The 22,291-nt window shown below is 49.9% G+C and overlaps 1 protein-coding gene across 3 annotated transcripts in view; it reads right to left on the reverse strand.

Annotated features, from left to right (window-relative positions):
• MCHR1 (melanin concentrating hormone receptor 1) overlaps positions 1-22,291 on the reverse strand; it is a 76,749-nt gene that overhangs the window by 27,258 nt on the left and 27,200 nt on the right. For all 3 annotated transcript variants that reach the window (XM_085601072.1, XM_085601071.1, XM_085601069.1), the window contains exon 2: positions 1,960-3,734. In XM_085601072.1, the coding sequence (XP_085457198.1) occupies positions 2,785-3,696 (912 nt within the window). In that variant the 5' untranslated portion in view covers positions 3,697-3,734 and the 3' untranslated portion in view covers positions 1,960-2,784. The remainder of the gene's footprint in view (positions 1-1,959; positions 3,735-22,291) is intronic.

Genomic DNA, 22,291 nt, shown 5'->3' on the forward strand with positions numbered 1-22,291 from the left:
TATAAATGGGACCAGAGTTTGTGCTCGGAGGGCTACATGTGCAGGGTGAGTGACAAACTGGTATCCACACGACAATACCTGACTGATGAGACCGTCACAGTCCTCAATGATGATAATTTGGCTAAACTCTGTCCCATGGTGATGGTGTCCTTAGAATGGGGAGGGGTTACAAGCCAAAAGTAGGTGGTGGTATCCTCTGCAATTCCTGTTGAAGGTCTGCTAGGCAATGATATGGAGACCTCAGCTTGGGCTGAGCCTAATAGAAAGACTCATGCAGCTATGATGGGTATACCTGAATGGGTATGGGCAAACACAAGAGCACAATGCAAAGCCCAGGGTGAAAAGGGAGTTGGAGCCTGGAAGAATGGCCCAAACCTCCAAGAGAAAAGGGAAGTCTGGGAAAACAGCTTCAAATCAGCCACAAGCTCAGATCCCCTCTCCTCAGGGAGAAGCCCTGTCAGCCCCAGTGGGAGCTGAACCCCAGGAACTTGGACCGTATATGGCAGAGCTCCTAGATTGAGGGGGGGGCTCTAGGGAAGAGCTGTCCAAGGGAAGAGGAACCTGTCCCACTCTTGAATGCCTGTGTCAACAAGCTGCTGATCAGGAAAAGTGAGATGTCAGTGGCTGCCACAGAACCTATTGGGAGGAAGGATTCCTTTACACTGAGGCCAGAGACCACAAACCTGGTGCCACTGAGAGAGTAGTAATGCCTCCCATGTATAGAGAGTTCTTACTCACTTTGGCTCATGACATCCCCTTAGTTGGATATCTTGGCGTGGTCAAACCATGGACTAGGTTAGTTACCCACTTGTACTGTCAAGGTATGTCCCAGAAGTGTAAGGAGGTTTGGAACTCCTGTATCACCTGCCAAGCCAGTGGCAAAGCAGGTAGCCCTTAATACCACTTCCAGTGGTTGGGGATCCCTTTCGAAGTGTAGGGGTTGACAATGTTGGTCCCCAAGACGACCCTCCAACAGCATCAGGAAACAGATGTATACTGGTGGTGGTGGATCACGCAACCATATACTCTGAAGCAATATCCCTTACAAATACTACTGCTCCTGCAGTGGCTAGGGCTCTCATTGGTATCTTTACCAGAGCGAGTTTCCCTAAGGAAACCCACTCATTGTATTGGAATGATTTTTCACATCTGTTTTTAAGTAATTTGAAGTGATATGTAAATGGTGATGTGATTTTGAAATTTATGCTAAAAATCATTCACGAGGACAAATCCATCTCCATAATATAACAAATGTTTTTATGGAATATATTATGTTTTAATATGAATTTGATACAATAAATGTTTTATTTATATGTATTTTTGTTATATGATTCATTAACAGGGAAGGTTTTGGTTCAGTGGTTGCTGTTGGATTGACATTCCTTTTATACATTGAAGCACAGAGGGGAACTTTGTTTTGTTATGTGCAACTTTCTTACCCAGTCCCTTCTGGCCTAACTGGGGTAACTCTCTTACTTTGTAAGTCCAAAGGTATAAGCAAATGAAACATTATTTTTTTCAATGGAAACTCTGATCTAAGCATAATTTATATATGTAACTGTGCAAACAGATACAAGCAATATCTGTAGTTCTACCGTACACAGATACATTCTGCTTTTATACACATCTGTACTCCTATACACATTGGGCCTGATTCACAAAGGTAAACTGAGACGAAAATTAAACTTTACGACTTTCGGTATTCACAAAGGGCATTTACTAGGAGTAAAGTTAGACTTTTGTCTCAGTTTAACATAAGTGTTGGTCTTAAATCTAACTGAGACAAAAATTAAGTTAAACTGAGACAAAAGTCTCACATTACTCCTCATCAATGCCCTTTGTGAATACCGAAAGTCGTAAATTTAGACTTTCGTCTTAGTTTACCTTCGTGAATCGGGCTTATAGATGGGTAATTTCTTCACATAAAGTCTTAAATCGTAAAAATATCTGCTTTATTACCTTATACATTGGCAGAATCCTGACGCACTTGCAGACAGGTAAGCGACCAGTTCAGTTTCCCAGAATTCAATGCGCGGCCGGAGTTCCGCTGTGTCCTTCAAATTCTGCCCCGATCAATATATCTCACAGGCTTCCTTCCGTCTGTTGTCTTGGGCCAGAGAGTCCGAGAAACACTGCAAGTGCCCAGAAGAACCAAAAAACATGCAAATGTTATCTTTCTGAAGCAAAGTGTCACCTTGAGCGTTAAAAGATACACAAAAAACAAGAAAGAACACAAGCAGGTGCAGCCTTTTTCTTTCTGTGAGGCGGCGTGGAATTAATTAGCTTCCTGTGTACCCATAGCAATCCGTTTCATTCGGGGAACTGAAGACCCACTGTCCATGGCAGGTTTTCGTGTACAAAAGTCCGGGTATCAGACCGTTCCCGGGACCTCCCCAAAAGTGAGTCGCTGAACCCTCAACACACACGGTTGAACGCCTCAGGACAATCCATTGCTTCCCAGGAGGGGGTTACACTTCAGTCTTTCAAAGGCCGCACACGTAACAGTGCTCAGTCGAAACCTGTATTTCTTGCAGCTTTCTAAGATGAAGCCATGGTTTCCTCAGAATGTTCTGTGTCCTAAAAATAAGGTGAACATATTAGGTATTCCCGTGCTCACATCAACATGCTCCGGGATCACACACAAACTCCAGTCTGCTAAACCATGCAAATGTCTAATTTTCTTCTTGGTCTCTCTAGCTTCTTGGCCTCTTAGTTCACCTACAATATGGTGGGCTGGACGAGAAAATAACCATCAACTGCTTTTATGCTTGATTGTTGGGTGCGTTATGGCTGCCCTTCATCTTCATCATCTGGTGTCTGAAGGTGGGTGGCCTGGTGTGCTGGCTTGATTGACAGAGCCAGGTTTTTTCGAAAGGTCTCGCAGAGCACCATGTAGACAAAGGGGTTGAGGCAACTGTGTGCATAGCCCAGGCTGATAGCAACATTGTAGGCATAGTAAAAGAGCCTGCTGGGCCGGCTGATGGACAACTGGCTTAGCTGAAGGACATAGTACGGTGCCCAGCAGATGAAGAAAAACAGGCAGATGGCCACGGCCGTGCGGGTCACCTTTCGGTTGCGCTGCTGAATACTGCGTTTGGCGGCTGGGGCGACAGCTGAGGTTATTCGGTGCAAAATGCGCAGGTATGCCACTGTGATCACCAGGAAGGGCAAGGCAAAGGCCAGGAAGAACTGATAGAGGGTGTACCAGTAGATGTCACGCTCTGGGTTTGGTAAACGTATCCCACAGCCCTTGGCACCACCAGGGAAGGGGATGAGGCCAGCGTAGAGCCAAACTGGAGTGATGCTAGTGAAGGAGAGTACCCACAATAGACCTATGGTTAGAGCCGCAGTGGAGGGCCTCCTAAACCGTGCGGAGGAGATGGGGTGGACAGTGGCCAGGTAACGGTCGATGGACATGGCAGTCAGGATGTAAGTGCTGGTGAACTGGCTGTTGGCATCAAGGGCAGTGATAACGGTGCACATGGACTCGCCAAAGTGCCAGACGCCGTTGCCCACAAGCTGGTGAATGAGGAAGGGCATGCCCAGGAGGAAGAGGAGGTCCACCAGGGACAAGTTGACGATGAAGATCTCCGGCACACTCATCCACCGCAGTTTGGACTTCTGCACCACAGCGATGATGAGCACTGAGTTCCCAATAGTGCCCAGTAGACAGATGGTGCCAAAGACTGAGGGCATGAGGATGCTTGGGGAGTACGTAGAACCACGAGGGACACCTGCCAGGATAAAAAGGAGAGGCTAATTAAAAAGTGCAAAGAAGAGCACAAGTTCAATAAAAGTAAAAGTGTACAGGGAAGGAGTAGTTTCTTTTCTGTAACTCCAGTTCTGTAGTAGGGGTATCTCTGTTATAGTCATAATCTAGGGAATAGTCCCGCCCATGTGCGTGGACCCCGGAGCAATAAAAAATAATCTCTAAAAGGTGACAAATCATGCAGACCTGCATACACCTTTAAGAGAGAATTTAATTTAAAGACAGATAATGCAGCCTATACCCACAGGCTACACTGTCCAGTACTTCAACTAGAATTCCACCAACATCCACAAACAGCACTGCCTGTCTAGTTTTTCTCCACATAGGAAAAAACCCTGCCTCTACCAGCAAAATCCTCTGGAATGATAGAGAGGAAGGAGTGGACAGACAAGCCCCATAGGCTGCCATTATGTGGCTTAGAACAGGATACTGTGCCTTTAAGAAAACTTTCCAGATTTCCAGAACTTTCCCCAGTATCCCAGAATGCCCAGCAGGTCCCATTTACTTTCAGTTCTTTTTGAAGGCGTAGCACGCCAGACCTGTAGCATTCTTCATATGAATAAATATCTCTCCACCGGGGAGGAGGGCGGGCGCTTATGACTATAACAGAGATACCCCTACTACAGAACTGGAGTTACAGAAAAGAAACTACTCCTTCTGTAGTAGGGGATCTCTGTGTATAGTCATAATCTAGTGAATAGAATGGCAAGCCCATCCCCACACAACAACAGCGGTGGAGAACAAACAAGACAAACCCACTACTGTGCGAACAAATTTCGCAGCGAAGCCTGCCCAACCTGAGCATCTGCCCTGGCATCCGAGTCCAGACAGTAATGCGCAGCAAAGGTATGGACCGACTTCCAAGTGGCCGCCTTGCAGATTTCCGCAATCGGAACATTACGCAGCAAAGCCGTCGTGGCAGCTTTGCCCCTGGTGGAATGAGCCTTAGGTTTACCCCCTAAGGTCTTATTAGCCTTTTGATAACACAATTGTATGCAGGATACAATCCACCAAGAAATGGACTGCTTAGAGGTCGCAAGACCAGTCCTGACTGAGCCATAATTAACAAACAATTGGTCAGACCTACGAATATCCTTGGTCTTATCCAGATAAAATTTCAACACCCTCCGAACATCCAGGGAATGGAGAGACCTTTCCGCTGGCGAAGAGGGATTCTGAAAGAACGTAGGTAAAGTTATAGTCTGGTTGACATGAAAATCAGAGATAACCTTAGGAAGAAATTTAGGGTGAGTACGCATCACAACCTTAGCAGCATGAAATACAGTATAAGGTTCTTGACAACATAAAGCCTGAAGTTCACTCACCCTGCGGGCCGATGTAATGGCCACTAGGAACGCCGCCTTCCAGGATAGGTGCTGCAACGAAGCCTTGTGGATGGGTTCAAAAGGCTCCTTCATCAGTCTGGACAGCACCACATTCAAGTCCCAGGAAGGCGAGGGAAGTCTGACGGGAGGAAACACTTTCTTCAAGCCTTCCAAAAAATCCTTGACCACAGGGATCTGGAAGAAGGAAGTCTGTGAAGGGCATTTCCTGTAAGCAGTCAAAGCAGCCAGATGAACCTTAATGGAATGGAAATTAAGGCCCGACTGCGCCAGATGTAGAAGGTATGGAAGGATGACATCTTCCTTACATGTCGTCGGATCAAAGTTCTTGGACTTACACCAGATACAGAACCTCTTCCACTTGTAAGCATAGGATGTCCTAGTGGAAGGTCGTTTAGACTCCTTCAGTATGTCCATACAATCGTCTGGTAGATTCAGATGGCCATATTGCACTATTTCAGGAGCCATGCCGCCAAACTCAAAGACGAGAGGTTGGGGTGCACCATCCGCCCCCCGAACTTCGTGAGAAGGTCCGGCCTGCACGGCAACCGCATGTGAGGAAGGAGAGACCGGTGAAGTAGGTCCGTGAACCACCACTGCCTGGGCCACTCCGGGGCGATCAGGATCATCCGCGCCCTGGACTGGGACAGCTTGATGAGCACTGCCGGAATCAGGGGAATGGGTGGAAAAGCGTACAGAAAGCTGTTCGACCAATCGATCCATAGCGCATTCCCCAGCGTCCCCCGTTGGTAGTACCTGGATGCGAAGTCTCGACATTTGCTGTTTTCGGCGGTGGCGAACAGATCTACGTCTGGAGTCCCCCACCTTGCGAAGACTTCTCCTAGTACTTCGTCGTTTATGACCCATTCGTGGTTTTCCTGAATCAGCCTGCTCAAGGCGTCCGCCTGAGCATTCTGCACCCCTGGCAGATGCGTGGCCATAATCGTCAGTCCTCTGGCCAGCAGCCAGCGCCAGATCGCCTGCGCCTCCTGCGACAGAGTGCGCGATCTCGACCCCCCCTGCTTGTTGAGGTAATACATCGTAGTTGTATTGTCCGTCTGTATCAGCTGCGAGTTGGTCTGGAAGGACAGAAGGAAGGCCTTCAGTGCCAGGAAGACAGATCTGAGTTCCAGGAAATTGATGTGGTACGTCGATTCCAAAGCAGACCACTTTCCTTGAATCTGCAAGCCCCCGGAATGCGCTCCCCAGCCCTGGAGAGACGCATCCGTCACGACACTCGTCATGGGAATGTCCTTGTGGAAGGGAACCCCCTTGAGGAGGTTTTCCGCCGAACACCACCACTTCAGAGACTGAAGAGCATGCAGCGACAGTCGTATCTCGTCGTCCAAAGAGCCTGTCCTCTGATCCCACTGATCCTCCAAACACTCCTGCAGTGGTCTCATGTGTAGCCGAGCGTGAGGCGTGAGGAAGATACAGGAGGCCATCGATCCCAGCAGCGAAGACACCTTCCTCACTGTCGTCGATGGAGCAGTCCTGAGGTCCTGAGCCTTCCGAAGGAGTGATAACCGTCTCTCCTCCGAAGGAGACACGCTTGCTGACCGCATATCGATGGAGGCCCCCAGGTACTGTATGCACTGGACCGGAGTCGTGACCGATTTGGACATGTTGACGTGTAACCCCAGCTTGTGCAGGAGCTCGCACGTCCATCGGAAGTGTTCTTGCGCTTCCGCGCAGGATGATGCCTTGATCAGCCAATCGTCCAGATACGGGTAGACAAACACCTTGTTCCTCCGTAGGTGTGCCGCCACCACCGCCATGCACTTCGAAAAAGTCCTGGACGCAGACTTTAGCCCGAATGGCAGTACTGTGTATTGATAGTGATTGGCGCCGACTTGGAATCGCAGGAACTTCCTGTGCTTCCGTGCTATGGGCACATGGAAGTACGCATCCTGTAGATCTATGGCACAGAGCCAGTCTCCCCGTTGCAGCGGAGGGTAAATCTGGTGCAACGATAGCATGCAAAACTTCTCTCTGCGAATCCATTTGTTTGCCTGTCGCAAATCCAGAATGGGCCTGAACTCGTTCTTGTCCTTCTTGCGAACGAGGAAGAACCGGGAGTACAGACCTCTTCCCCTTTGAGACAGAGGTACCTCTTCTACCGTCTTTTTTCTCAACAAGATGTCTGCCTCCGCCTGGAGCTCTCTCAGCTGGAATCGAGAGCTGACCGGCGGAATCGCTGGAGGCGGGCTGATAAACCGAAGACTGTATCCATTGCAAACAATATTCAGCACCCACTTGTCCTGAGTAATTTTTCTCCACTCTGCCGGAAAAAATGGAATGCTTCCCCCCACTGGAGTGGGTAACGGTTGAGGGGGAAGTAGCCGCTCAGGGCCGAGACCCGGCCGGGCCCTTGGTCGTGGTAGTAGCCTGCTGGCCTCCTCTACCCCTCTGTCGCTTCTGGAAGGGCTTGCGGAACTGCTGCTGTTGTTGCTGCTGCTGTCCCGAGCCCTGCCCACGCCCTCTGCCCGAAGACCCGAACCTCCTCTGGAATGGGCGCTTCTTCTTCTCGGCCTTCTCCAACCCGACGGCCGTCAGGGTTTCCGCCTCCGCCTTCATGCGGGCCATCTCATCGTCCGCATGCTTCCCGAACAGGGTTTCCCCCGAGAAGGGCAGGTTGGCCACTCTTTGCTGCGCCTCCGGCTTGAGGGACGTCAGGCGCAACCACGAATGACGCCGTTGGTGGACGCCATGACAATAGGCGTGGGCGGCCAATAAGGATACATCCGCCGCTGCGCTGATCGTTTGGTTCGAAACCAGCATGCCTTCGCGCACTGTTTCCAAGAAGTCCTCCTTCTTGTCCCGTGGCAGCAGGTCTGCATATTGCTGCAGGGACTCCCACAGGGCCCGGTCGTAACGGCCCAACAAAGCCCCTGCACTCGCCGCCTTCATGGTGGTGGCGGCGGTCCCACACACCTTCCTGCCCGCAGAATCCAGCCAGCGGCTTTCTTTGTCAGGCGGAACCGTGGATGACGGGGCGGTCGCATGTTGTTTTCTTGCCGCCGTCACGATCACCGAATCCGGCTTCGGGTCCACTCTCAAAAAGGAAGGATCCGACTCCGGGGCCCTATACTTTTTCATGAGCCTGGAGGGAGCGGCCTTTGTCGTCGCGGGAGTGAGGAACAGCTCCAACGCGGGTTTCACCAGTCCTGGTACAAGAGGCAGTAGGGGGCGAGACAGGTGTTTCTTATGAAGCGTCTCGAATATCACGGATGTCGTGGGTGTTGGAACCGTCACCGTGATACCCAACTTTGCAGCCCCTCGCAACAGCACCTCTTGGAACGAGACCAAGTCGTCCACCGGAGACACCCTAGTCCCCGGGGAGTCCGACAGCGGCGGGGAAAGGTCTCTGTCCGAGGAGCGCGTGTGCGACCTGGACCTATACCTCCTACGGCGTCGTCTTGAGTCCGACGAGGACCGTCCACGGCTCCGTGACCTTCTCCTCCTGTGAGAGCGGGAGCGCGACCTCTTCGGCTTCGGCCTGTCCGCCGGTCTAGCCGGTCCAGGCGACCGCGGGCGTCGTGGCTTCGGGGTCCCCTGCGGTGGAGTCCGGTACCTTGGAAGGGAAACCGACCGCGGGGGAACCGGCGGCGGACCCACAGGAGTGCGTGGCAGCGACTGAGGCTGGGGCGGCGGAGGCAGTGTCCGCGGTTGAGGTGGCGGTGGTGGCGGAGGAGGCGGCGTTGGTGGAGGTGGTGGATGAGTCGGCAGAGGCGGGAGAGGAGGCGGCGATGGAGGCATCCGAGGAGGCGTGCACACCACCGAGTACACCGATTCCGGTGACTCTCTCTTCCTCGACGTCGATCTTCTCCTCGACGTCGATCTTCTCCTCGACGTCGATCTTCTCCTCGACGGCGACCGCCTCGTCGGCGACCGCCTCGACGGCGATCTTCGCCTCGACGGCGACCTGTGCCTCGACGGCGACCTGTGCCTCGACGGCGACCTGTGCCTCGACGGCGACCTGTGCCTCGACGGCGATCTTCGCCTCGACGGCGACCTCGAGCGTCTCGACGTCGATCTCCTTCTCCTCTTCATCGACGGCGAACGGCGATCCATCGACGGCGAATGCCGACGACGGGTCCGATCTCGACGACGGCCGCTGGACGGGGCCGAAGACGGCGTCGTCGCCGACGACGCCGATGTAGTCGACGGCGGCCTATTCAGGTCCCTCGACGGTGATCGTCGATGCCGCTTCTCCCCAGAGCCCTGGGGAGACGGCGAACAGACGGTGGTCATCCTCCTCGACGAGGGCGTCGACGTCGACGGGGAGTGGGAGCGCTTACTGGTCTTCCTGCCCTTGGGGAGCCCCCCAGGAGCCTCAGTATGGGCCAAATCAGCCCCTCCAGACCCACCTGGTGCCTTCAGTCTTCTCTCCTCCAGAACTTGAAGCCTGATTTTCATTCTGTCCCTCAGGGTCCTGGCTGAGAACGAGTGGCAGATGGTACAGCTTTCAGGCACGTGGGACTGGGGAAGGCAACCTATGCACACCTCGTGTGGATCAGTTTTAGCCTTCTTTCGACCACATTCCGGGCACTTGTCGAACAAGCCAGGCATGTTGACAGTACCAGCTACTAAGCACAAGAAAAAATGACAAAAATTGCCAAAATCTCAAAAAAAGCCTTGAAAAGGGGAGAGCTCAATGCTCCAGGGTCCTGCTAGCAGGAGCCGGAAAAAAGAACTGAAAGTAAATGGGACCTGCTGGGCATTCTGGGATACTGGGGAAAGTTCTGGAAATCTGGAAAGTTTTCTTAAAGGCACAGTATCCTGTTCTAAGCCACATAATGGCAGGGACCACTATTCCCTAGATTATGACTATACACAGAGATCCCCTACTACAGAAATAAAAGGTTCTTCCTAGGGTGTGTGGGGGTACCAGTGTCATTTTGGGATGTGTCAACCGTAAGTGGCTTATACTAGAGTGTGTGCATGGAGTCAGATACTACAAGTGTTTAACCAATCTGTAACCCAGAAAATATTTTTTTAGGACTGTCATTAGCCAAGACCTACATAATATAATTATTTTCCACTTATTTCTTCAAAAGGAAATGAAGCAAGCCACACCGGAGCATCAACTTGCTTCCAAATGTTATTGTCCAGTAGAGTAACTGACATTCTTCGACCCAACCGGATCTTGAGCTCATAAATTAACCAGAATCCAGTGCATAATATATCAATTTAACAATGATGACAGACTTCCAATTCTTTCAACTAAAAACACTCAAACCGCGCATAAGAAAATCGATAGTCCACAAAATAAAATAAAACTTTTTTGTATTGTACTATTCAGTAACATGTAATTCAATGATGATGTTTCCCCCATATTGTATTAGCGAAAGTCATGATCACATAGAGGAATTTAGAAACAAAGTTCATCATACCGCTATAGTGTAAAAATTAAAAAAGATAGAACAAATACTATCAAATTGTATGTTTATATTCTTCAAGTTCTTGAAAACTGTTTATCAACTCAAATATGCCATAGCGGCCCATGACATTATAATCCATCACAACAGAAGCCATGTTATCAATTGATTCATTTGCAGTTTTCGTTTGTCAAGAACTGATGTCAAATTCAATACGACCCAAACTCTAAGGTCTACATACATAGGTGTTCGATCTAGGCCAGATCATAGAAACCATTGTAGGCAAATGATAACATACACTGAATAATCAATGTACGGATGATATGTTTGTTTATTGTGCATTTGTGTGTCTGACCCCTACATGCCTTTAACATCACGCTGCCCAGGGCATTTGCTCATGCATGGCAGGGGCCAACTGTGAGAAAGTGGCTCTGTATATACTGTTCCTTAATAGGTACAGGGTGTACAGAGTCCACAGTCCCCAAGGGTTGACAGAGGTTAAAGTTAGATATAACCTTACTCTCTAAAGTGGTAGCTTGGTCGAGCAGTAAGGCAGTATCAGAGGACAGTGTAAAGCATTTGTTGTACACACTCAGTCAGCAAACGGTCTCACACTCTCAATAATTGAACTCTAGGCCAATGGTTTATATATAAAAAATATATGCTTGTTTTATTTTAGAACCAACACTTGGATTTAAAATATACTTTCTCAGCAGGAGATGTTTCATATAAATACTTTTGCAATAGGCAATAGACTTTTGTAAACAGTTACAAGTTGTTGCAGTAGGCAACTCTATTTTTAAACACAACAATACATTGTGCTCAATGGTAAATTCAAGTTATTTGCAACAGATTACTTTTGGAATTCCAGGACTGGATCCTAGATTCAGTCCTGGGTCAGTTCTCAGAATCAAGGGATGAAAGTCGACTCAATTACTGTAATGATTTTTAAACAATATTTAGCTATTTTAAAAGTTGACACTTAGAAAATATTTCAGAGAAAACAGTCAATGATTACCTATGGAGGAAAATTCAGGTTACAGGTACAGTAGGTTCTCGTTACTTTTGTAATCCAGTACTGGGTGCCTAGACTCAGTACTGGGACCTTTATCCAAAACAGGTAAGTAATTACGTTTTCAGATATTTTACGATTTTTTAAGAATATTTAAAGATTGCAGAAATCGACACTTTGAAAAATACTTACAACTGCACTTACCCTTAACTCAATTTTCTTCCATAGGAAACCATTGACTGTGAAATTTCTTCTGAGTCAGTGCTGGGCACCAAGATCCAGCACTGGGAGCTCACCTAAGAGCAGGTGAGTACTTTCGTTTTTCTCACTCAGCTGATTTTTGGTGAATATTTTAAGATTTGAAAAGTCCACACTTAGAAGAAATTTCAGGCAAAAGCCAGTCAATGTTACCCTATGAGGAAAATAGAGTTTGCGGTTTAAGGGTAAGTACTCGACTGGTAGAGTTGAGGTTCTGGGCACAGACTCAGGGGTCTCCCAGAGTCAGGTAGGTACAGTTGGTTCACCCTCAGCGGCTCTAGGGCGGCCGGGGGCAGAGAGAATTAGGCCCAATGTTATCCTATGAGGGATAGGGGGGCCTTGGTTGGTGGCTGCTGACTGGCAAGCCACGCGGCCGTGGGAGCTGGGCTCCTGGTCACTTACTCAGGGCAAGTGGGGATGTAGGTAGGAGTAGAGTTTTCACTGCCAGGGCCACTCGGGCGGCTGGGTGCAGAGGGCTTTTGAGCCTTCGGGCGCTCAATTGATTTCAATAGGAAATCTCCCGTTTAGAAAAAGACTGCAAGCTCGGGGACGAGGACTCTTCAGGTGCCACCACCACTTCGAGAGGTAAGTTGGGTAGTTGGAGGATAGGTAGATACCCCGGGATTGGGCACAGGGGGCCGTGGGGCGCCGCGTGCAGGGGTGTCTTTTGGTGTCGGGAAATCTTACCCTCTGTTGATCGCAGTTGGGGGGGCAACTTGTTCTGAGGCTGCAGGCTTCTTCAGGAGTGTCGAGGGAGGTCCTTGGGTGCCAGACTCGGGGTCACAGTCACCGTGGGGTCGTCCTCAGGGTCTTTGTTCACTCCGGCACTGGCCAGGCTTGGCTGTTGCAGAGTGTGCTGGGTTCGCGGTTCCGGGCTGCTGCCAGGGGTTAGATAGGTTTTGAGTAGACCCTCTACTCATGGGAGTCCCAGGGGCTTAGAGCCAAAAGGTAGCCAGGTCCTCCGGGGTTGGTGAGGTTGCTAGCCACAAGAGATGCCGGGATGGAGCAGGAGCAGGTTCGAGGGTCGACAGGCCGGTAGGGCTGGGGCCAAAGCAGTTGGTGTCTTCCTCTTTTCAGCAGCTGCAGGGCAGGTCTTCTTTCTTCTTGCTCTTCGTAGTTTTGAATCTGGAATCTAGGGAAGGAAGGTTCAGGGTGCCCCTAAATACTAGATTTAGGGGCGTTACAGGTAGGTGAAAGGCAGGGACCAATGGGTCCCCGTCCTGGGGTGGGTACACCCCCTATCCTGCCTCTCTCCTGTGGGAGGGGGCAGTAGCCTAGTCCGGATAGGGTAGGGCTCCCCATCTTCAAGATGGCGAGAGCCCGGAGATGTGCTTCACCTCGCCTCCCCCACCTGAGGCGTGGGGTTGGCAGGCTGGCACATCCCCTGTCCTTATTTGGGGTTTCCGGCCAAAGCTTCCCGCCAGAGTGGGGGGTTGCAGGGGCCTGGGGAAGCTCACAGAGGTGGCATGCCTTTGAAGCTTCCGCCTGCCCATCCTGGGGGAGGAGATTTAGCACCTCGCCCAGGATGTGCATTGTTGCAGGACCAGGAGAGCAGGGGCTCTCCTACCCAGGGGGTCCAGCAACATGTCTGCTGGGTGGCAGCCTAGGCAGCCTCAGAGCAGACGTGGATTTGTAGGTTAGGTTTAAGGGGGCACCTCTAAGATGCCCTCTGGGGTGCTGGGTACATTAAATCCCACACTGGCATCAGTGTGGGTTTAATGTGCTGAGAAGTTTGATACCAAACTTTTCAGTCTTTAGTGTTGCCCTTATGGTGCTGTGGAGCTCGTGTTTGACGAGCTCTCAGCACCATGTATTCTTAAATGGCAGCACTGCATTTACAGGGCTCAGGAATGGACCTGGGCACTGTAGGGGCACAGGGCTCCTGCTCCTGTGCCCACACCATTGGCATAAGGCACCCAGCTAGAGGGGTGACTGATGTATGCCATGGCAGTGTAGGTGATGGGCATGGCACACAGGGATGTGTGCCATGTCGACTTTGTTTTTGTCTTGCACCCAAACACTCAGCCTGCAAAGGCAGTGTGTGTGTGTAAGGGTACAGGGCCTCTAAGGGTGGCACAAAGAGTGCTGCAGCTCTTAGAGGCCTTCCTTGGTCACAAAGCCCTGGGTACCTAGGGTACCATTTACCAGGGGCTGACATGTGGCCAGGGTTTGCCAATTTGGGTTTGGTTTGTTTTAGGGAAGGAACATAGGCCCTGGGCACCTGATTGGCAGGAGTCCAGGGCACACTCAGTCAAAGTACATTCAGCAATTCAGCAAAAAGTGGGGGCATACCTTGCAAGAAAGATGGCACTTTCTCACACCAACCCCCCAAAGGCAGCCAATCCTACACCGCACACAGGGGTTAGGCCCAGGGCCTTTTTAAAACATTTAATAAGAGGATGGGGGGCCCTCCCCGAACCTATCATGGCCCTGGGGACCCCATCCCCAGGGTCATATATATTTTAAAGGGGAGAGGAGTCTCGTGGCCCCCCTCTCTGAGCCTCCTTAGGTCCTGGGGACCCCATCCCCCAGGGCTACTATTAAAATTAAAAGGAGAGGGGGGGACTGCACAGCCCAATCCCAGAGCCCTATAAGGCCCTGGGGACCCCATCTTCCAGGGCCATTTAAATAAATTAAAAGGAGCGGGGCCACATGGCTCCCCTCCCTGAGCTTTGATTGTCCCTAGGATCCCCAGGGCTACTATTGAAATTAAAAGGGTGGGGGGCCAGGGTGCCACACTCCCCGAGCATTGTAGGGCTCTGGGGACCCCATACCGGATGAATGTTTTTAAAAATTAAGCGTCTTCCCCTCTCTGAACCTTAATAGACCCTGGGGACCCCATCCCCCAGGGCCACTAATAAAAATTAAGGGGAGGAGGGAATGTGGTCCCACTGCCGGGCAGAATTTGGGCCCAGAGACCCCAACCCCGGTGCATTTTTTAGGGGGGTGGGGGGGAATGTGACCCCCCCCCCTCCCTGGGGCACCTTTTGCACCAGAGACCTCATCCGTCGGGCCCATCAACATATTTAAGGGGGAGGGGGACACGCAGCCCTGCTCACAGCTCCATATGCAAAGGGGCACATGGCCCTCCACCCTGGGACGATTTCGGTCCCTGGGACCTCCTCCCGGGGGCTCAGCCAACAAAGGGTGGGTGTCCTGGTGCCCACCCAGGGCACCTACCACACTATCATTGGAGGCGGCAGGGAGAGCCCCACACGGCTCCCCGCATCCAGCGGGAGCTGGCATTGCCCCCACCCATAGAGAGCAGCCAGTCAGGGTGTTCCTACCTTGCCCCCTGGTGCCTTTCTTTAGTGTATTTTTAAGGACTCTAAACCGGGTACTAAAATGGATGTCACCACTTCTTGGTTGAGGTGGTGACAGCCAATCATATCTCAGTTTGAGATCTGTTGGAATCGGTGGAGCCTCCGCTTTCCTAGATAAACAAAGATTTTGAGCATTAGTTTCTCAAAACCTGTGCACAAATTTACACTAAAACACATAAAGCACCCTGACTGGACCCACATCTAGCTTTCTGCCAAATTTGGTGTAAATCCATTCAGTGGTTTAGGCTATCGCTGTGTCTAAAGTTCCTATGGGAAAATGAATGGGGAAAACATGTTTTGGGTCCTCCCTTTTTTCCCGGCACCTACTTGCCAGATAAAATAAATATATATATATATATATATATATATATATATATATATAAACAACAAACTAAAACATACACCACCCCAGTTCCCTCCCTCCCAAAACGCTCAGCTAGCATCCCCAAAATTGCACCGACAGCATTATCAGAGTCCATCGCGTGAGGCCATCTCAGTGCGGGTGGTGGGGGTTAGCCCAGGTAACTGCAAGATATGGAGGTATTTAGGGAAGTTAATTCCCGAAATGGGTTGTCGAACGGGGGTGTCAGAGGAGAAGGAAAGGACAATAGTCTGTAACTAGTGCTACCCGATACCAGGCGCCCTCGGTCGTTTTCGTTATCGGAGAGGTAAAGGTTTGAGGGTCTATGCGCCTTCTTCAAGAAGGGGATCCTCCATAGAGGGGTGACAGCCAGTGTGCGGTCTTGAAAAAGCCAGTGTCATTCCGATTCACTCTTGTTTCACTCAAAAAGGAACCTTAGTTGGGCTGTCTGAAAATATAGCTGAAGATTCGGGATACTGAGGCCCCAGTGCCCTTTCGGGGGTGCCAAGGGGAGTGTTAGAAACAGATAGAGAATTTTGGCCAAAATAGTCATCTTAATGGCCAAGATTCTGCCAAGCCAGGAAATAGGGTGGGGTTTAAAACGGGCAAGTTCAGATTTAATGTATCTATATAAGGACTGGTAGTTAAGCAAGGATGTCGTTTGTATGGTATAGGCCAGGCGGATCTCCAAGTAAGGGACCGTGGACTTAGCCCATTGAATAGGGAATTACTCCGCAAGTTGGACTTCCAGCACGGGAGATAGAGATAAGTTCAGAGCCCGAGATTTAGCAATGTTGACTCAGAAGCCCAAAGCGAGGTCAAATATCTCCAGGGCAGGGAGCGCTGAAACCAGATTATCCAAGGTCATCAGCATTATTTTATTTTATTTTAGGTTTTTATAGAGCGCGTAGTCACCCAAAAGTATCCCAGCGCTAAACCTCGTGGTCCTGATAGAAGAAGGTACGGGGGTGAACGTAGTTTAAGGGAAAAGAAAGGTTTTAAGAGATTTCCTGAAGCGCAGGAGGTTAGGTTCTGATCTAAGTTTCAAGGGGAGCGCGTTCCATTGTTTCGCTGTGTGGACTGAGAAGCGGCGACCTCCTGCGCGGGCCTTTTTTACCCTGGGAACCACAATAAGATTTTCATGGTCCGATCGAAGCGCTCTTGTCGGTCTGTAGGGTGTGATCCAGTTGTTAAGAATTGGTGGGCCCGCGTTGTGAAGCACTTTGTGAGCCAGGCATTGGGCCTTGAATCTCACTCTTTCCCTGATCGGAAGCCAGTGTAGTTTTTTCAGTGCGGGTTTGGCTGATGTTCTGGCTGGGGTATTCGTGAGCAGCCGGGCAGCGGCATTCTGGGTTTTCTGTAGTATTTGGAGAGTGGTTTCCGGGGCTCCTAAATAAATGGCGTTGCTGTAGTCCAACCTGGACACAACTAGGCCTTGGATCAGCAGTAGTCGGGACTGTAAAGGGAGTAGGGAGAGCACCTTTCTACATGATCTTAATAGGCCGTAACAGATGCCAGCCGTTTTCCTTGCCTGCGTTCTGAAGGTGAGGTCTTTCTCTAACCATACTCCCAAACTCTTAACTTCCGTCTTAGGGGCAGGGGGTTCACCCATACAGACGGGCCAGATGTTTGGGGGTAGAATCAGTGTTTTTTGACCTAGGAGAAGGATCTCCGTTTTTGACCCATTTAATTTCAGTGCTGAGTCGCTCATCCATTGATGTATATTGGAGAGGCAGTCATGGAGATTGGAAGGCTCTAGCTTGGGGTGAGAGAGAGTTACCACCAGCTGAGTGTCGTCAGCATAACTGACGATGGTGACTCCAAATGGGGAGACCAACTCCTCCAGTGGGGCCATGTACACGTTAAATAACGTGGGGCTTAGTGATGAGCCCTGTGGCACACCACACCGGAGGGGGATGGCGGGGGAACGGCCTTCACATTCCCAGACTTGGAAAGAGCGTTGGTAGAGAAAGGACGAGAGCCATTTCAGCGCTGTATCTTTCACTCCGATGTTTTCTAGGCGTTGGGTTAAGACCTGGTGGCTGACAGTGTCGAATGCCGCGCTCAAATCCAGGAGGACCACTGCCACTGATCCTCCTGTATCGAGAATTTCTCTGGTCTTCTCCACTGCTGCGAGGAGAGCGGTGTCAGTGCCCTGACCTGGTCGAAAACCCGTCTTTGAGTTCTTGAGGAGATGGTTGGTTTCCAGGAATTGAGACAGTTTTTTATTTACGAGTTTCTCTGCGACCTTACCAATCCAAGGGAGGAGAGAGATTGGTCTGTAATTTGATAGATCCTCAGGGTCTAGTGATGGTTTCTTAAGAAGCCCTTTCACGACCGCCTCCTTCCAACTCGAAGGGACTTCACCTTGGACTAAAGAGGTGTTGATTAGGGCGGTCAGCGGGGGCACTACGGTTTGAGTTATATCTTTGAGAAATCTTATGGGTACTGGGTCACTGGGGGCGCCACTCTTGATTGAAGCAAATGTTGCTGCAACTTCCTCCATGGTGACCGGGCCTAGTAACGCCAGCTGGGGTGTATCGGGTTTCTCAGAGGAATTCCTCTGTAAGGGAGGTAGGTCCTTAATTTTTCCAGTGGTGTCTGGTTTAGCAGCGGGAAGGGAGGCAAGGATTTTTTTTAATTTTTTCGTCAAAAAAGGTAGCTAGATTGACACATTTTTTTTCCGCTGCTTTGGGGTCCATAGGTTTTTGTGGGGGGTTAGGGACATGGAGGAGCTCTTTAAGGATAAGGAAGGTCTCCTTGGCTGAGCAGGAGGAATTCTTTATTTTTTCCTCGTAAAAGGCACTTTTGGCATTACGAAGTGCTAGTTTGTACGCTTTCATGGACAACTGAAAGGCATCTTTTTCCTTCACAGACTTATTTTTCCTCCAAGTGCGTTCAGTTCTTTTGCACTCCTTCCTTAATGCGTTCAGGGAAGGTGTGTACCATGGAGCTGGGTTGATCCTTTTGATATGTTTAAGGATGCTGGTTAGTGGGACAAGGCTGTCTAGGGAGTGGGTGAGCCAACCGTTAAATTCTCTATCCGCCGTGTTGGGATCCGAGGAGAGAGGTGCGGTGGATTCTCTTAACTTAGCTTCCCATTCCTCTGGTATCAGCTTGTGCCACCGTCTCCCGAGTGTCCTGGTTTTCTGTGTTAGAGCCGGGGTAGTTTGGAGGTGCCAATACATGGGGACCAGTAAGTGGTCTGTCCATGGGAGGGGGGTGGGATCTTGGGTTTTGAGGTTCCTAATATTTGTAAAGATCGGGTCCAAAAGCTGGCCTTTCTCATGGGTAGCTTTTGAGTTCAGAAGATGTAGGTCAACTGATGCAAGATCTGCTAGTAGGTTAGCTGCGGTGTTATCCGCAGAGTCCAAAAAATGCAGATTCAGATCTCCTAGGAGGAGAAAATTGGAGGCAGTAATTGTTTTTAGTGTGATGTGATCCATCAAAGTACCGAAGAATTCCCCTAGTGAGCCTGGCGGTCGGTACACTAGTAGTCCCGACAGTGAGATTGTTGGCAAGATCTGGAAAATTAAGTTGCAGTTTTCACAGTCTTTGACAGTTCCACTGTCGATTCTGCAAGTGAAGTAATCTTTGTGAAGTATTACTAACCCGCCGCCTCTGCCGACTGGTCTATTCAAAGAGCAAATTTGATAACCTGGTGGGACTGCATTAACCATGTCAAAGTCACTGTTTGGTGTCATCCATGTCTCTGTCAGAAACAATATGTCCAGCATAGAATTCTGGACGAAGATATTTATCTCATGAGCATGTCTTACAAGAGACCTGCAGTTCAGAAGGCCGAGTCGAAGTGCTTGCCCGTGTTCCGTTTCCTCTGTCGGATTGCAGAGGGTGCAGCCTGTGAAAGCGGTGTCTTCCTTAAGGAAGTACTTACACTGGGGATGTTTATTCGTGTTCCAAGCTCGAAGCGTATCTTGGGTGTAGGTTATGCGCCTTTGAGAGTCGGGCATAGTGTCTAGGCCTAAGGCCGTCTGGGCCCAAACGGGCCCAGACGGGCTTGCCTTTGGCGCGCCTTCGGCGCGCTGACGGCGCGCCCGCTGCGCCCCCGGAAGTGGCACATACTTATAAGGGGAAAGTGACGTCTGAAGAGGACGTGGCCTCGTCAAAGGGGGCGTGTCCCTGCTTGGTGCCGAGGACGGCGAGGAAAAGCCTAACACTGCTTTGTTTTGCCCGTGTCAGCGATAAAATCCGCTGCGCGGGAGTTACAGATGTCGTGGAGAAAGGTGAGCGAGTTTCAAGAATATTTTTAAAATCACAGGATGAAGTAACAATCAAGGTTAAAATTGCGCTAGCCTAGCTCCCAGCTTCCGCCTCAGGAGACACGAGTGTTGCTAGGGTCGCTTGCATTCAGCGGCGCCTAAATAGTGTGCTCTGGTGGGCGTGGCCTCGTCAAAGGGGGCGTGTCCCTGCTTGGTGCCGAGGACGGCGAGGAAAAGCCTAACACTGCTTTGTTTTGCCCGTGTCAGCGATAAAATCCGCTGCGCGGGAGTTACAGATGTCGTGGAGAAAGGTGAGCGAGTTTCAAGAATATTTTTAAAATCACAGGATGAAGTAACAATCAAGGTTAAAATTGCGCTAGCCTAGCTCCCGGCTTCCGCCTCAGGAGACACGAGTGTTGCTAGGGTCGCTTGCATTCAGCGGCGCCTAAATAGTGTGCTCTGGTGGGCGTGGCCTCGTCAAAGGGGGCGTGTCCCTGTTTGGTGCCGAGGACGGCGAGGAAAAGCCTAACACTGCTTTGTTTTGCCCGTGTCAGCGATAAAATCCGCTGCGCGGGAGTTACAGATGTCGTGGAGAAAGGTGAGCGAGTTTCAAGAATATTTTTAAAATCACAGGATGAAGTAACAATCAAGGTTAAAATTGCGCTAGCCTAGCTCCCGGCTTCCGCCTCAGGAGACACGAGTGTCTCCTGCATGTCATCAGCATAGAGGCTGATCGTGTGCTGTTCTCCCCCGAATGTGGTGCCAGTGATCTCCAGGTTATTGCAGACCCTCTGAGCCAAGGGACCCATATAAAGGGAAAACAGTAGGGGTGACAGGGAGCACCCCTGTGGAGTCCCCCTACTCACGGCAAAGTGAGCGGAAGCACAGCCATTCATCCCGACAGACGCTGTGGGGAAGCGGTAGCAGTTTAAAACTCAGGACCTAAATTTCTGGGAAATTCCAAAATGGGCCAGAACTGGTTATAAAAAAGGCCATGGACCCTGTTGAAGGCCTTCTGGGCATCGAACGCTAGGAGCATGAACTCTCCCGATGTGCGCGAGGCCTTTTCTATGATGTGCAGTAAGCGTTTAGTATAATCACTGGTCTGGCACTGAGGAATAAAGCCTGCTTGGTCTGGGTCTATGATAGATGGCATGTGTGGACCCAGTCTGGTTGCCAGGATGCTGGTGAACAGCTTGAGGTCCACATTTACGAGTGAAATTGGGTGATACAAGCTACACTGCTGCTTATCTTTGCCTGGCTTGGGGATAACCACCACCGAATCCGACAACATTGAAGGGGGAATAGCCCCAGCGGCCGAAAAGGGGTTATAGAGCCACGTTAGAATCGGAGCAAGAACATGACAGAACCTTTTATAAAAGGTGGATAAATCTGCCTGTGCCCGGGGCTTTCAAAGACCTGTTATCGAGAGGTCGCTGAAATAACTTCCTCCGCCCAGATATCATGTTCCAGCTTGTCTGCCTGGGACAGGGACAGAGGTGTCGCGAGAGAGTTGGCAAGGTACGAAGCGCAATCTGCGGGGTCAAACCACTGGCCAGTATATAATTCTGCATAGAAATCCCTAAATAAATCAGCGATAGAAGCATCATCCATGATCTGCTCCCCGACGAGTTACGGAGTGAATGCACGCCCATTATTAGCTGCTGCATATGCAGTTTGTTGGCTAGAGACGGTCACTCTTTACAGTAGTTTAAAGTGTATTTAAAAGTTTGTATCTTACCAATAAGGCAATACAAACAATACATTGATATAAATTAAAAAATAGAAGAGAATAGCAAGCTTCTTAAAACCTCCATTCTTCATAAATGAATTTCATTATCCCAATAAAATTATGCATCTATATTACACCGACCATACCAATAAAATATTCTAAAAACCACAATCAGGAATGTACCTATAATAAGACAATATCCGTATTATTTGTGTAATATACCATTGTTAAACTCCGCTTGATGGCCCCATCAGCTGTGACAGCCAAGATAAGCAGGATCAAGGAACCCCCCCCCCCCCCCCCCCCCCCCCCAGTCAACAACTCGATCAGTCGATCAGTTACATGCCAGAAACAGGTCAGGCACAACTGACAGCCCAGGGCTAACAACAAATTTCGAGGCAGATATAGACACTACCCATACGCAAGTAAAATAGCGTGGTCATCAAGCCCAAGACTCACTCAGGTGATAAGAGGTCCCAGAGGGACAAAAGGTGTGATCGGCTCATGGACAACATCAAGGGACTTTTCTCATTGTTTAGTGCCATGTGTACCTTTTTTCCTTTCTTTTTCTTCTTTACTGCAGGTTTTGAAGTTAAGAGGACTTTCATGGAGATACACTCTCATCCTGCACATATTTCAATGTGGTCACAATTGGCCTACTGTTTGTATGTTACAATAAATGCAAATAAATTAAATAAATTACTGACAATAAGTTGCCACTGCGTCAAACCTGTAAATTTCTAAAAACAGGAAGTAGCAGACTTCTGACTCTGTCGAAGCATGCGCAAAATAGAATTATATGCACAAAGACAATAGAGCATTTTGACAGAGGGGACACAAACCACTTTCTGACCCAACCCCTCTAACCAATTTTCACTTTATAAAGGCCCGG

Source organism: Triturus cristatus, chromosome 4_2 (genome assembly GCF_964204655.1).
Source record: "Triturus cristatus chromosome 4_2, aTriCri1.1, whole genome shotgun sequence".
Classification (NCBI taxonomy): domain Eukaryota; kingdom Metazoa; phylum Chordata; class Amphibia; order Caudata; family Salamandridae; genus Triturus; species Triturus cristatus.